A 13,917-nucleotide genomic window follows, 5' to 3' on the forward strand; every position below is an offset into this window, starting at 1 on the left:
GAAATGTACTCATGTCCCAAAGTAAAAAAAAATCTCTTCACACAAAACAGTTTACCTTTTGTTTATTGCATTTTCTTTGGCCCTCAAAGAGAAAATAAATGATCACAGAAAAATTACCGATATGTGTTTTTAAAATTTCAAATAATGTCATAAATATGTAATATCTTGCCTCTCTGAATCTAGTGGTTCACATTCCACCACGTTGTTGAGTCCCATTAAACATGATTTTGAATGTGATGAGTTCATTCTGGATACAGATACTTTCCCAGTTACAAGTGGGTGTGCATAGTTGTGTAAGCCAAGCTGTTTATTTTCGCTTCCCCTCTTGAGAAAGAAAAAAAAATTGTTCACATTAATGCTGGTAAACATTTTGAAACAATTTACTTTGGTCTCATTTTTTCATATCACAAAAACCTAGCCTTTGAACATGGGTGTGTAGACTTTTTCCATTCTCTGTAAGTACGGCAACAAAATATTTGAACTTTCTTTTTTTTTACATTATTTCCCACCACTGACTGCATCCTCAGTATGACGCAGTGCAGTTTCCCCGACTGCAAACAACAGCCATGAGAATAAATTGTTGAGTCGTTGAATGATTGAATTCATACCAATTTTTCTTTGCAGACCAGTGACTTGGATAACGTTCCGGAGGAAGTGGTGGCTCATGGCAGCAGACAGGCACTGTCAAGAAAACACAGCGATGATGGTGAGTAGCCGACGAGCCATGTAGCAACAGGGCCGTGGAAAAAAGATTCTGCGATCGATCAAATGAGGGTTTGGCCCCCGTTTTTTTCCACTAAGAGGGACACATTTTGCGGATGAAAACACAAGAATTATTGAAACTTCGGGATTGGTGCCAATGTTTTTTGTTGTTGTTGTTTTTGTTATGTTATTTCAGCTACAGTACATAATCATCTCAGCACTGAAGGACAAAGCACTGACCCAATCAGAGGCATTCATTGGTGCAGGAAGACAGACGTGCGCAAAGATCAAAACTTTCCGAAGTGGAACTACGAAAGGATAGACCGGAGCTAGGGCTGAACGATTTAGAAAAATAATCCCCTTTTAATTTATTTCTCATGATTGCAATTTAATATGCGAGCAATTTATTCAAGGTCCTCTTTCCATTTTTTTCAGTTTTTTAAAAAACAAAAACAATCAAAAATTAACTTGTATTGCAATAAACATTATCAGATGTATTGAACTTCAATGTTTCTTCCCACATTCCAAAAACATGCGTGGCAGGCTGATTGAACACTCTAAATTGTCCCTAGGTGTGAGTTTGAGCGTGCCCTGTGATTGGCTGACAACCGATTCAGGGTTTCCCCCGCCTACTGCCCAAAGACAGCTGGGATAGGCTCCAGCACCCCCCGCGACCCGAGTGAGGATCAAGCGGTTCGGAAGATGAATGAATGAATGAATTTCAATGTTTTGGTTTTGAATCTTAGGCATGCCATCAAGGCAAATGAGCCGTGAATGAATATGAGAGACAGTTTATTTACCTGCTTCAATTATAGTTGTTTACTTACAAACAATTTTGACTTTCAGTCTTTTAAGCTTTCATACTACAAAATCTACTAAACAAATGTGGCGTAAACATAAATCAGTAAGTCAGATTACAACAAAAAGTCAAAACAAATCTGTGGCTTCATAACTTAAGTTTTTCATGTTTCAAGAAACAGTGATGTTTCTTGAAACATCACTATGATGTACAGTGCACTTATTATTATAAGCACTTATTAAGCACTGAACTTCACCAGATGGGCCAGCACAATATCCATTGAATTGAATCAAAAAATTCATTCAAATGTTTCCTTTACATTTCTTTATACATTTTATTTTTTTCTATTCATTCATGTAATTTCTGTATGCATCTTTAAAGTACAATAATGGGACGTGCTATCATTCTTAAAATAAAACATGACAAACATTTTTGAGTTATATTTTTGGATAGGCTGGAACGAATTATAGGCATTTCCATTCATTTTGATGGGCAAAGATGATTTGTTATAAATACCCTTGACAAACATATTTATATGCTGTGATGTATCAACCAATCTGCTTTGGCACACACATTTTGGAGTGAACTATCTTTTTTTTTCTTTTATCCAATTTAATGTGTTTATTTTCACTCAGTTTTCGCAGTTCTTGAGAACGGGGCTGAGCACTACTACCATCAACCTGAGAGAACGCCCAACAATTCAGAGGTGAGGAATGTCTGGGGGTTTGTTCTATACACTGGTGGGTTTAGAAAATGCAGCATCGCATCGCTCATCTTGTCTAGAATGCCCTCCGCCATTACCGCTTCAGTTCCCAGGAAATGGAGGAACAAGTTCTTTTTCCTGTGGTAACAAATCAAATTGGAGCTGACACAAGCACGGCAGGCCTGTACTGATCAAGACAAGACTTGACCTCACTGGTTGGGGCTGCAGACCTTCTGCGACTTTTTTCTCTGCAGTAAAGACAACTCTAGTCAGGGCAGCAAAAATATCTTATCGACTCCTGTGGGGTGACGATGGCGCTCTCATCGGAAGCTTAAAAACCAAGCCCCGCTTTATCTTATTCTGCCTGATGGAATGTGCAGAGGAGCTTTTTAAGTGCTTTATTTTTTTTTGCTTGCTTTTTGAGTTTGGCATGTTTATCTCCGTTGTCAGTGGAAAATAGACCATGCTCGGGCAAACATAATAGGGAACAAATAACCATACAAGGCAAACACACAAACGTCCGCTCGCTCCTCAAAGGGGAAAAGACTTGAATGCATCACGCTGCGTTCGGCGGGCCAAGCGCAGTTGGCGGCCCGCCGTTAACGCGTCCTCAGACAGTTCCATTAGATCCAGCAAAAGCACAGACAGAAGGAGGCGCTGCTGGAAAAGGGCAATTCAACTGTGTGGTTTGAGTCAAATAAGCTAAGAGAAGTTATTATGACGTTGACTAGATCATTTTAAAAAGCAGGAAATGTGTGTTGTTGACAGTATTTCAGATATTAAATGGGCCCCAAAATTGGTGTAAGTTGTTACTAAAATGTAGTTGAATTGCCCAACTTAAAATGTCAAGAAATTTTGAACATGTTCATGATTTGATGGCAATAAGAAAAAAACTTTGCGATCAGTCAAATTGTTGGCGAATGTTGGCCAAACGTCTTTGCAACATTTTGTGACCTTCCACGATCTCGGATGGGGAAAAAAAAACGACATTCACTACGTGCGCAAATACTCGCAAACCCGCTCAGTGAGATACGGGTTTAAGAAAGCTCATTAAAACTGCCACTAGGTGAATTTAAACAACAAAAGTCAAAACGAAATATAAAAAATAACAGTTTTTGGTATTATTTGGAAGTGGAAAATTCACTAAGTGAGTCTGGACTACGCTCTCTCTTCCACTGGTTCAGACGTCCGCAGCATCAAGGCTGCCAAGTAGCTTTTAGTCAGCTCAAATAAACTTTCGCCTATTGATGGAATTTTTTTCTTCTTCTTATTATTTTTTTTAAAAAATCATTTTTAATTCCGTGCCCAGAGGCCACACAGGCAGTTTGCTTTGTGCTTGCTTCAAACTCATCCATCCGCCAGTCCTTGTGGATGACACATGACTTCATTAGGATCTGGCGCCGCAAGGAAAGCAAACTCCTGCCATCTTGAAAAAAGACCACCTGACTTTTTTTCGATAGTTCACTGGTCTTTTTTTTTCCCCCTAGAAAAAAAACACATTTGCTTTCAAGCAGTGTGAAATGTAGCGAACAGACAATAGCAAAACATACCTGTCGTTTTTGTGGACGAGTGCTAATTGGCCCAACGCTTCACTTCCTGTGTGTCTCACACCTGTCCCGTTTTAACTTTGCGCTTCTCTCGCATGTGTTGACTGTGGATTCAAAATAACAGATTGGGCCTGAACTTTAGCAGCTTGTCGGTGTGTCAGCCTTACATAGCGCCGTGTGCCATGCATGTATGGGACTGTTCGGTTTCTTACTTTTCAATAGGTTCTGTTTACGTGGTTCAAATGCTTCATTTTTTTTAAAGATTGTATTATTTAATTTTTTCAGATACATGAATTATCTGTCGAGTGCAAGATAAATAAAAAGCCACGGGGTATTGTATTATGACGTAAAGTGAACTACAGTTCTCAAACTGCTGTTTGACCTTCCAGCTTTTCTACAGACAAACAGCAACGCCAAAATTAAATGCATTTAAAATGAAAGTCAAAAGACAGATGGATGATATGAAATGGAAAAAATAATATATATTTAATATAAATAGTATTATACAAAATAGTTAATTTTGGTTCATTTGAGCAACATTAGATGTAGTTTCAATTCATTTTTGTTTTATCTAAAAGCATTTTTGTCTTTATTTCGTTCAAAATATTTTCTCATTTGTAATTTTAGTTTTGAGGCGTTGTGTTGTAGTTGTGTTCAGGTGCTGTGCGGAACTCGCCCCTGAAAACCGACTCACGCATCGTCGTTGCTGTGTGTCTGTGTGTGTCTAGCTGGAAGACAGCCAGCTTCACCAAGATGCACTCCAGCTCAACACCTACGTGGCCTTGTACAGCTTTACTGCCCAGGAGAGCCATGACCTGGAGATGAGGCTCGTTTGCACACACACACACACACACAGACACACACACACACACACACACACACAGATCGCAGGCGAAACAAAGTGTGATGCATTATGAAAAACCAAACATAAAACCCAATTTTTAAAAATGACTGAATGAATATAAACAAATAAATCAAATGTCCCTGCAAACGGTCGGTGAGATGAAAACATATTGTACATCTACATGTTGCATTTATACACGCATGTGCACAAAGCATCCATGACAATATCCGCTGTCACTAGCACGTGTAACAGCTGTCCCAGGACTGAGGAAGACATTGAGGGTGACTCATGGTAACCTACATTCTCTGACTCAAGTAATTACTTAAGGGACTACTTTAACTTAATCGTGATATCATTCTAATAATAGTCTTATTTGAGTATATTTTATTGCTACTCTACCAACAATGACTACTTCCCTATTATTATCTCGGCCTTGGGGGCATCTCAGGCCATTACAGGAATAAGTGAATTTGGGGATCACGAACCGCAAACGGGTTCATTGTAGAATAATAGTTATATGCCCTCTCTTCACCAATAGGAAGCCCAACTTCCAAAATGTGTATCTTTTCGGTTTTCGGCAATACAGCATGAGACGATTCATCAAACTTTACGTATGTTGCATTTTCTGCCGTAAAGCCGTCAGACTGCCCGATCTATGTCACCGCACTCTTCCACACACTTTGGAGCAGGCTCTTAAGACTGCGACAGGAAGCAAAGGACTAGTCATCATGGGTGTCACGTCGCGTGCTCGCCAGCAGGTGGCGGGTTCTCCCGCCGCCTGTTCGGCACACCTGCCCGTTATTTCGGGCTGATTACGTGCCTTTATTAGGCGACTCCGGCAGTCATCTCACTGCCGGAGAATTCCTCGCCGAGCCATTATTCGCTCTCGCTATCTATTTGCGCTATTGCTATTTGCCTCGTTGCATACTTGCCTTACGACCTATACTTGTTGCCCACTTAGTTCGACTTTCGATATTTCGTATTTTTATACTATTTCCACCAGCGCGATTATCTCCTCGCGTTTGCTCTAGCCGCGAGCGTTTTTCTGTTTGTTTCCTGATCCTTATTTGATCAGCGTTTTCTGTTAATTTCCTGATCCTTATTTGATCAGCGTTTTCTGTTACCGTTTTTCCCTGTCGGGCTCTTTCTGTTGTTTTTTCGTTCTGTCATTAAAGACACCTTATTTTGTGACAATTCTCTCTCTTGTCTGCTTTACCTGGGATCCAACTTATTTAATTCATTTGTTCTGCTCGGAGCGATTTTTTCCCCTCGAGCAGAACGTGACAGAATTCTCCGGCCACCATGGATCCCGCGGATGTAGAGAGAATATTGTCCGCTCTTACCCGAAAAGAGCAGCAAATGAGTCAGCAGGGCCAAGCCATTTCGGAACTCCGAGGCACGGTCTCCATGCTGGCTCATCGGTTCGATGAACTCGAACCTCGTTTGGTGCGGGTGGAGGAACGGAGACTCCCCCCCTCAGGGAGCTATCCAACCACTCCGGAGGCACCCCTCTCTCTGACCACTATGTCGAGGGAACCCTCGCTCCCACACCCACCTCGTTACGGGGGTGAGCATGGGCAGTGTGGTCACTTCCTCCACCAATGCTCGCTCATTTTTTGCCAGCAGCCGTCTGCCTACGCTAATGATGCCGCCAAGGTGGCCTACGTTATGAGTTTGTTGACAGGTCCGGCGGCGTCATGGGCGATTGCGACCAGCGAGGCCAAGCCAAATCTCCGATCATCGTACCCGGAGTTTGTGACAGCATTCCGCCGGGTGTTTCACCATCCCGTGCGGGGTCGAGAGGCAGAGGGTCGGCTACTCGCCCTCCACCAGGGGAGACGATCGGTCGCCGATTACTCCATCGAGTTCCGGATCCTGGCGGCGCAAAGCGGCTACGAGGATCGAGCGTTGTGTGGGCTGTTTCGCCGAGGATTAAACTCCCAACTCAAGGACGAGCTGGCGACCCGTGATCACAGCACCGACCTGGAAGAACTGATCGATCTCGCCCTACTCATGGACAATCGCCTGAGGGAGCGAAGCCGGGAACGTGGGGGAGTATTCCGGGAGACAGCACCAGCAGAGGAGCCTATGCAGCTGGGAAGCGAGAACATTGGTGGCGAGGAGAGAGATTCCTTTTCAACCATCACCAATCACCCGGGATCATCTGTTTCCTTCGAACATGAGTACTGTGAGTCACCGTCACGCGCGTTAAACCCCAAGTCTGATCGAGTCGACACGCGACCGAACAGACTAGTACTTGAGGGAACGATATCTGGGGAATCCCGGTCTAAGCGGGTTCGGGCCCTGGTGGACTCAGGAGCGGACGTATGCCTGATTGACACCGAGCTCGCTTCCGAGCTAGGTTGCGCGTTAGAGAGACTGATCGATAGGAAGCGGATTCGTGATCTCGATGGGCGTCTCCTGGCGGTCGTAACCCACAGAACGGAGCCACTGAAGCTCCAACTCTCGGGTAATCACATCGAGCTGCGGCGCTTTTTGGTCATGCGGTCTCGCAACGCTCCCCTCGTCCTCGGGTTACCATGGTTACGAGTACACAACCCCGTAATCTCCTGGGCGCGCCCAGCAATCAACAGCTGGAGCCCTTACTGCTATAGACACTGTCTACAGTCGGCCGTCGGGGGGTACGAACATGTCACCCCCTCCGTGGAAGTCTGCCTTGACGGAGTGCCGGATTGCTATCGGGACCTCGGGGAGGTATTTAGTGAGGATCGAGCGCGTTCTTTACCTCCACACCGCCCCTACGATTGCGCTATTGACCTGCAGGCGGGCGCTCCGTTACCGTCCTCGCGGCTGTACCAGGTGTCTCAACCTGAGCGCGAGGCGTTGACGGAATACATAAACAGCTCGCTCGCCGCAGGTCTCATCAGACCGTCGCGTTCACCGTTAGGGGCGGGTTTTTTCTTTGTGAGCAAAAAAGATAAGACTCTGCGCCCCTGCGTCGACTACCGTGGATTAAACGACATCACCATAAAGAATCGCTACCCACTACCATTGCTAGACTCCGCCTTTGCCCCATTGCAATCCGCCACTATATTCTCTAAATTGGATTTACGCAGCGCTTACCACCTGGTCCGTATCAGAGAGGGAGATGAGTGGAAGACCGCTTTTAAGACCCCTCTGGGCCATTTTGAGTATCTGGTCATGCCCTTCGGACTCACTAACGCCCCCGCGGTTTTTCAAAACCTCATTAATGACGTTTTAAGGGATATGATCAACATTTTTTGTTTCGTTTACTTGGATGATATTTTGATTTTCTCCCGGTCAGAAGAGGAACACCAGCAACATGTCAGGCGGGTGTTGCAGCGCTTATTAGAAAACCGGCTCTTCGTCAAGGCGGAGAAGTGTGAGTTTCATGTTCCCGTCATTTCCTTTCTGGGGTTTATAATCGAGCGGGGTAGAATACGAGCGGACCCCATCAAGACGCTGGCAGTCAGGGATTGGCCAGTCCCGTCTAACCGCAAGGAACTGCAGCGCTTTTTGGGGTTCGCAAACTTCTATAGACGATTCATCCGCGGCTATAGTCAGAAGGCGCTCCCCCTGACCCGCCTTACGTCAACTAAGACTCCCTTTAAGTGGGACTCTACCGCGGAGGCCGCATTCGTTAGCCTAAAGGCGGCGTTTACCAGTCCCCCCGTCCTTCAACATCCTGACCCTGATCTTCCCTTCGTTGTAGAAGTGGACGCCTCGGATTCAGGGGTGGGGGCGGTATTGTCCCAACGCTCTCCAGTCGACCAGAAGCTGCACCCCTGTGCCTTCTTCTCCCGTCGACTCTCTGCTGCCGAAGCCAATTATGACGTTGGCAACCGTGAACTGTTGGCGGTTGTCTCGGCTCTGCAGGAATGGAGACACTGGCTCGAAGGGGCAAAAGAACAATTCACGGTTTACACGGACCACAAGAACCTCGCTTACCTCCGTACCGCCAAGAGGCTCAACTCCCGTCAAGCCCGGTGGGCCTTGTTCCTGACCCGATTCAACTTCTTACTCACATACTCCCCAGCCTCCAAGAACACCAAGCCCGACGCTCTTTCCCGTCTCCACGACCCCCTGGAAGTGGACCTATCCCCAGAGACCATCCTCCCGGCTCAGTGCATCGTGGGGGCCGTTCAATGGGAGGTGGAGCAGCGGATCCAGACCGCCCTGGAGGGGGTGCAGGTACCGGCGGGGTGTCCGGCGGGGAGACTGTTCGTGCCTCCGTCCCTGCGGTCGGAGGTTCTTCAGTGGGGACACGGGTCCAAGGTGGCATGCCATCCAGGGGTGAACCGGACGGTACAACTTGTCGCCCAGCGATTCTGGTGGCCGGAACTCCGGAACGACGTGACGGAGTTCGTCAGGGCCTGCACCTCCTGCGCCTGCGGCAAGTCCTCCCATCGACCCCCGGCCGGATTGCTCCAGCCGTTGCCCATTCCACCTCGCCCCTGGTCACACATCGCGCTGGACTTCGTGACGGGTCTTCCCTCCTCCCGAGGTCACACAGTCGTGCTCACTATCGTGGACCGCTTCTCCAAAGCGGCCCACTTCGTGCCATTGTCCGGGTTGCCGTCGGCATTGGAGACCGCCGACCTCCTGGTTAAACACGTTTTTCGTCTCCACGGCCTCCCTACAGATATTGTGTCGGACCGGGGCCCCCAGTTTGTGTCACGCGTCTGGAAGCGGTTCTGCCGGTCCCTCGGAGCCACGGCCAGCCTGACGTCCGGCTACCACCCCCAGTCCAACGGACAGGCCGAGCGCGCCAACCAAGATCTGGGGTCGGCCCTCCGCTGTGTGTGCCTCCACCAGCCCGCGACATGGGTCGACCACTTGCCTTGGGTGGAGTACGCACACAACACCCTCGTCTCCTCCGCAACCGGCCGATCCCCGTTCATGACGGCGTACGGTTACCAGCCGCCGCTGTTCCCGTCGCAGGAGGGGCAGGTGGAGGTCCCTTCCGTTCAACACCACCTCAAGCGGGCCCATCGCGTGTGGAGGGAGGCCCGGGCGGCATTGTCCCGCACGGCGTCCCGAAATCGTCAAATCGCGGATCGTCGTCGGCGCCCGGCCCCCCCCTATGTGGTGGGGCAGAAGGTGTGGCTGGCTACTCGAGACCTTCGCCTGGCCGGCTCCTCGGCGAAACTGGGTCCTCGATTCACTGGTCCCTTCGAGGTCGAGGCCGTCATCAACCCGGCTGCTGTCAGGCTCCGTCTACCTCCTACCATGAAGGTGCACCCCGTCTTCCACGTCTCCCTTCTCAAACCCGTTTCTTCCAGTGACTTGGCTCCTCCTCCCACGCCGCCGCCCCCTCCGCGGGTCGTCGACGGTGACCCGGTGTACACGGTTCGTGCCATCCTGGACTCTCGGCGCAGGGGAAAGGGGTTCCAGTATCTGGTCGACTGGGAGGGCTACGGGCCTGAGGAGCGGCAGTGGGTGCCTCGCTCCTGGATCCTTGATCCGTCCCTTTTGCGCGACTTCCACGCTGCACACCCTTCCAAACCGGGTAGTCCGCCGGGAGGCGTCCGTTGAGGGGGGGGTACTGTCACGTCGCGTGCTCGCCAGCAGGTGGCGGGTTCTCCCGCCGCCTGTTCGGCACACCTGCCCGTTATTTCGGGCTGATTACGTGCCTTTATTAGGCGACTCCGGCAGTCATCTCACTGCCGGAGAATTCCTCGCCGAGCCATTATTCGCTCTCGCTATCTATTTGCGCTATTGCTATTTGCCTCGTTGCATACTTGCCTTACGACCTATACTTGTTGCCCACTTAGTTCGACTTTCGATATTTCGTATTTTTATACTATTTCCACCAGCGCGATTATCTCCTCGCGTTTGCTCTAGCCGCGAGCGTTTTTCTGTTTGTTTCCTGATCCTTATTTGATCAGCGTTTTCTGTTAATTTCCTGATCCTTATTTGATCAGCGTTTTCTGTTACCGTTTTTCCCTGTCGGGCTCTTTCTGTTGTTTTTTCGTTCTGTCATTAAAGACACCTTATTTTGTGACAATTCTCTCTCTTGTCTGCTTTACCTGGGATCCAACTTATTTAATTCATTTGTTCTGCTCGGAGCGATTTTTTCCCCTCGAGCAGAACGTGACAATGGGCAGCCCTTCATCTCAAGCATCCATTTGTTCCAGTTCCCTCCAAATTACTCATACGGATTTAAAGACACGAGAGTGCACTCTTTCTCTGACGCGCACGTACAAACGCACACACGCACGTGTAATTCGCTGTCCCAGTCTGATCCCTGTGGTCCGCTAAACGTGTTCTATCAGCATCATTTTAATCAGCATATTCAACACAAATTAGGGTTAAAAAAAGAATCCTCTTCAAATAATCATTTTACTTTTAAGTGAGAAAATCAGTTTTTAGAGGAGTTCAAATTCTGCTTGATTACGTGATTGCTTCAACAACGTGGTGATTGTAATGATGATGAGTCCAACTGTCAGAAATTTCTAACGCGTCCTTTTCTGAAGATGCTCATGTGGTTCGCTTCATTGTAAAGATTTGGAAATGAGGGTGTGTTTTTTTGACCACACTGAACCGTTTTGGGGTTTTTTTTCTCAGTAACCATGATTATTACCAGGATAACGACATACTCCAACAATCACTAGAGGTGGAAATAGGGGAAATTACGTAAAAACCCACATTTTCCTCAGTCGCGCTGTTCCTTTTCATTTTTTTTTTCTTTTGTCAAGCATCAAACTTTGCCAAAAATGACTGTGAGCAGATGCTTGTAATTACTACCGCGCATACAGACATGCGGTACAGTGATTCACGATTTTCCTGGAAAATCCTTGCGGTAAAACGAGATTGGTGCGAATGACATGATGATAAACACCTTCTTTTCTGGCTGCGCTAGCTACTTTCATCACATACACTGTAATCTGTTTGTTACATTCGCCTTTCTTTAGATATTTTAATGTACTACTTGTGTTTTGTTATTTAAAGCAAATGACATTTAACAAGGTGAAAACAGTACGGTTACCGTGAAAATAATCATGACTAGAAACAGGGTGGAATAGTCCTTCAATAGGCTTTATTTACATTTAAAACTTGATCTTTAAATACTCTTTAAACTAAAAATAAGTTCAAACCAAGCGATAATGCTATTTCATAGCAGCTAGCGTGCAAATACAGGATTCCATTTTGCTACATACCCGTAATTAAATGAAAACATGCAGTTATATGTCACTCAATACACTTGGATTAGCGCGGGTTTTTTTCTTGAATTTGTCAGTGAATAACACATAAATCTTAAATAAATCAAGGAAAAATATCAAAATTTAGCTAGAAAATTAGAAAAGGCAGTTTTATTTCAAGCAACTGTACGGGCCTTTCCCATTAGTTTTCCAATGAATAATGCACAAACCGTTGAAAAATATAGGAAAAACATCTGATTTAAAGTCTAGCTAGCTTTCCAAGCAGTGAGCATGCTAGCTCACGATTGCATTGTTTTACAATGTCATTTGAGTTCATACAGCTCAGAAATTCATTTCATTAAATGACAAAAGCCAGTTTAAATTCACCTAACAGTGGCAAAAAAATACTTGGAAAAGAACTTTGTTTTGCCTTTTATCGCAGGGCGGGAGACCGGATATTGCTTATTGATGAATCCAATGATGATTGGTGGAAGGTAAGCGTTAAATTACCTTTACTCACCGTGACTTTGTGAGCCTATTATGAAGAATGAATTGTTTTCCCGTGGCAATGATCAAAAGTGTGTGCACGTATTTCCATCAATCACAACTAAATGAACCCCAATGAACTGATTGATGAGCTGAGCCGCAAATAATAACAACAGAAAAGTCAGATAAGGCAAAATTGTGTGTAAAAAAAAAAGGGAAAGAAAAAAAGACAGCTGAGCAGAGGCGGCATGCTACTAGCAGACCAAGAGTTCACTCATTGTGCATCTAACATTGCTGTTTCTCATCAGGCTGTGGATAAACACACACATCTGGAGTGTTCTGAATATTTTGCAAGTGAAACCAATAACGCTGAAGCTGACATAAGAACTGCTCATGTATCAACTATCATCTGTTTGATATTTTCCAAGGGGGTGATTGAGGACAGGATCGGTTTCTTCCCGGCATCCTTTGCACATCCATTGCGGACGGGAGACCAGGTTTTTAGGTGCAACAGGACCTTCATCGGCTGCAGGGAGCAGGGCCAGATTACGCTAAAGGAGGGACAGGTACGATTTGGTCTTTTTTTTTCTTTTCTTTTTTTAACGTGACAAGTGAAATCCACGATGTTGTAATATTTCATTTAAATACCCATTAGACATTAGCATTTACAAGAAGGCGCAAGATCAATGGATCAGAGAAAAATATAAAAAGGGCATCAGTGCACCGATCCAAATTCAGTTTTTTCAAACTAACAAACTTGTCATCTCACTGTATAAATCAATTATCATGCCCAAAGATGTATATTATACAATGAAGCAACATTCATTGCTTTGTGTAGGCATAAAAAGCAGGATTGGCCAGTGAGTGAAAAGAAACGTCCTGATTTGAGGAAGCAGTGACCTTAACTGACCTTTCGACATTATACCAGTCATATATGATCATCAAACAGATATTTTATATCTTGAGCCTCCTAAACTATCTTCAAAGAACTCTCAGGAGGCTTCTTATGTCACTTGCCTTCGCATCATCTCATCAAAAGTTTTTTAGCCCCCAACCCCACCGCATATGACTTCTCCGTCAAATATGCATGCTCTTTAATTAGACGTCCCTTTTTTCCCCACAATACTCATGGTGGGACTCCAGAGGAGAAGTCAAGGAAACAAACTCCCTGTGAACGTAAAGCCACCAACCACGAGAGCAGCGTGTTCCCAAAAAACTGAGCAGCGAACATAATGTGATCGTTTGAGGAGAACACTGGTCACGCAAAATGATCTGGAACATTTTTGTGTGTTGGTAACAGCACTTGAGAGCTCCTTTAATTTGAAATTTAAATTTACCGTACTCATCTCACCACGAGGAAGAGAAACTGCTCTCAAATTGTGCTAATATATTTGAATCACTACTGGGGTGCACACTGTACATTTCTGGTCAGAATGCATTAACATTTTTTAATTTGTTTTTTGGCATGTCTTCTGTAATTGCGATGTGAGTGGTGCTGTGAAGAGGAGGATTAAGTCTAAGAAGACCTCACTGACCGCCCAGGTTACAAATGCATGAGCGACCATGCATACAAAATAAATACATAAAAAAATATATGCCCGAGTGATACATGACAGTCACATGACAGCATTTGTCGTTTTTTATGTGGAATAAATGAAACCGTTTACTTCTGGACTCGGCAGTTAGAATGATACACAGGTTGTAACTTACAG

The 13,917-nt window shown here is 45.8% G+C and overlaps 1 protein-coding gene across 2 annotated transcripts in view; it reads left to right on the forward strand.

The window, feature by feature from the left end:
* stac (SH3 and cysteine rich domain) overlaps nt 1–13,917 on the forward strand; it is a 30,317-nt gene that overhangs the window by 15,580 nt on the left and 820 nt on the right. For both annotated transcript variants that reach the window (XM_052086311.1, XM_052086312.1), the window contains 5 exons: nt 625–706; nt 2,137–2,207; nt 4,480–4,577; nt 12,162–12,213; nt 12,634–12,771. In XM_052086311.1, coding sequence (XP_051942271.1) covers nt 625–706; nt 2,137–2,207; nt 4,480–4,577; nt 12,162–12,213; nt 12,634–12,771 — 441 coding nt within the window. The remainder of the gene's footprint in view (nt 1–624; nt 707–2,136; nt 2,208–4,479; nt 4,578–12,161; nt 12,214–12,633; nt 12,772–13,917) is intronic.

This window comes from Hippocampus zosterae, chromosome 14 (genome assembly GCF_025434085.1).
Source record: "Hippocampus zosterae strain Florida chromosome 14, ASM2543408v3, whole genome shotgun sequence".
Lineage (NCBI taxonomy): Eukaryota > Metazoa > Chordata > Actinopteri > Syngnathiformes > Syngnathidae > Hippocampus > Hippocampus zosterae.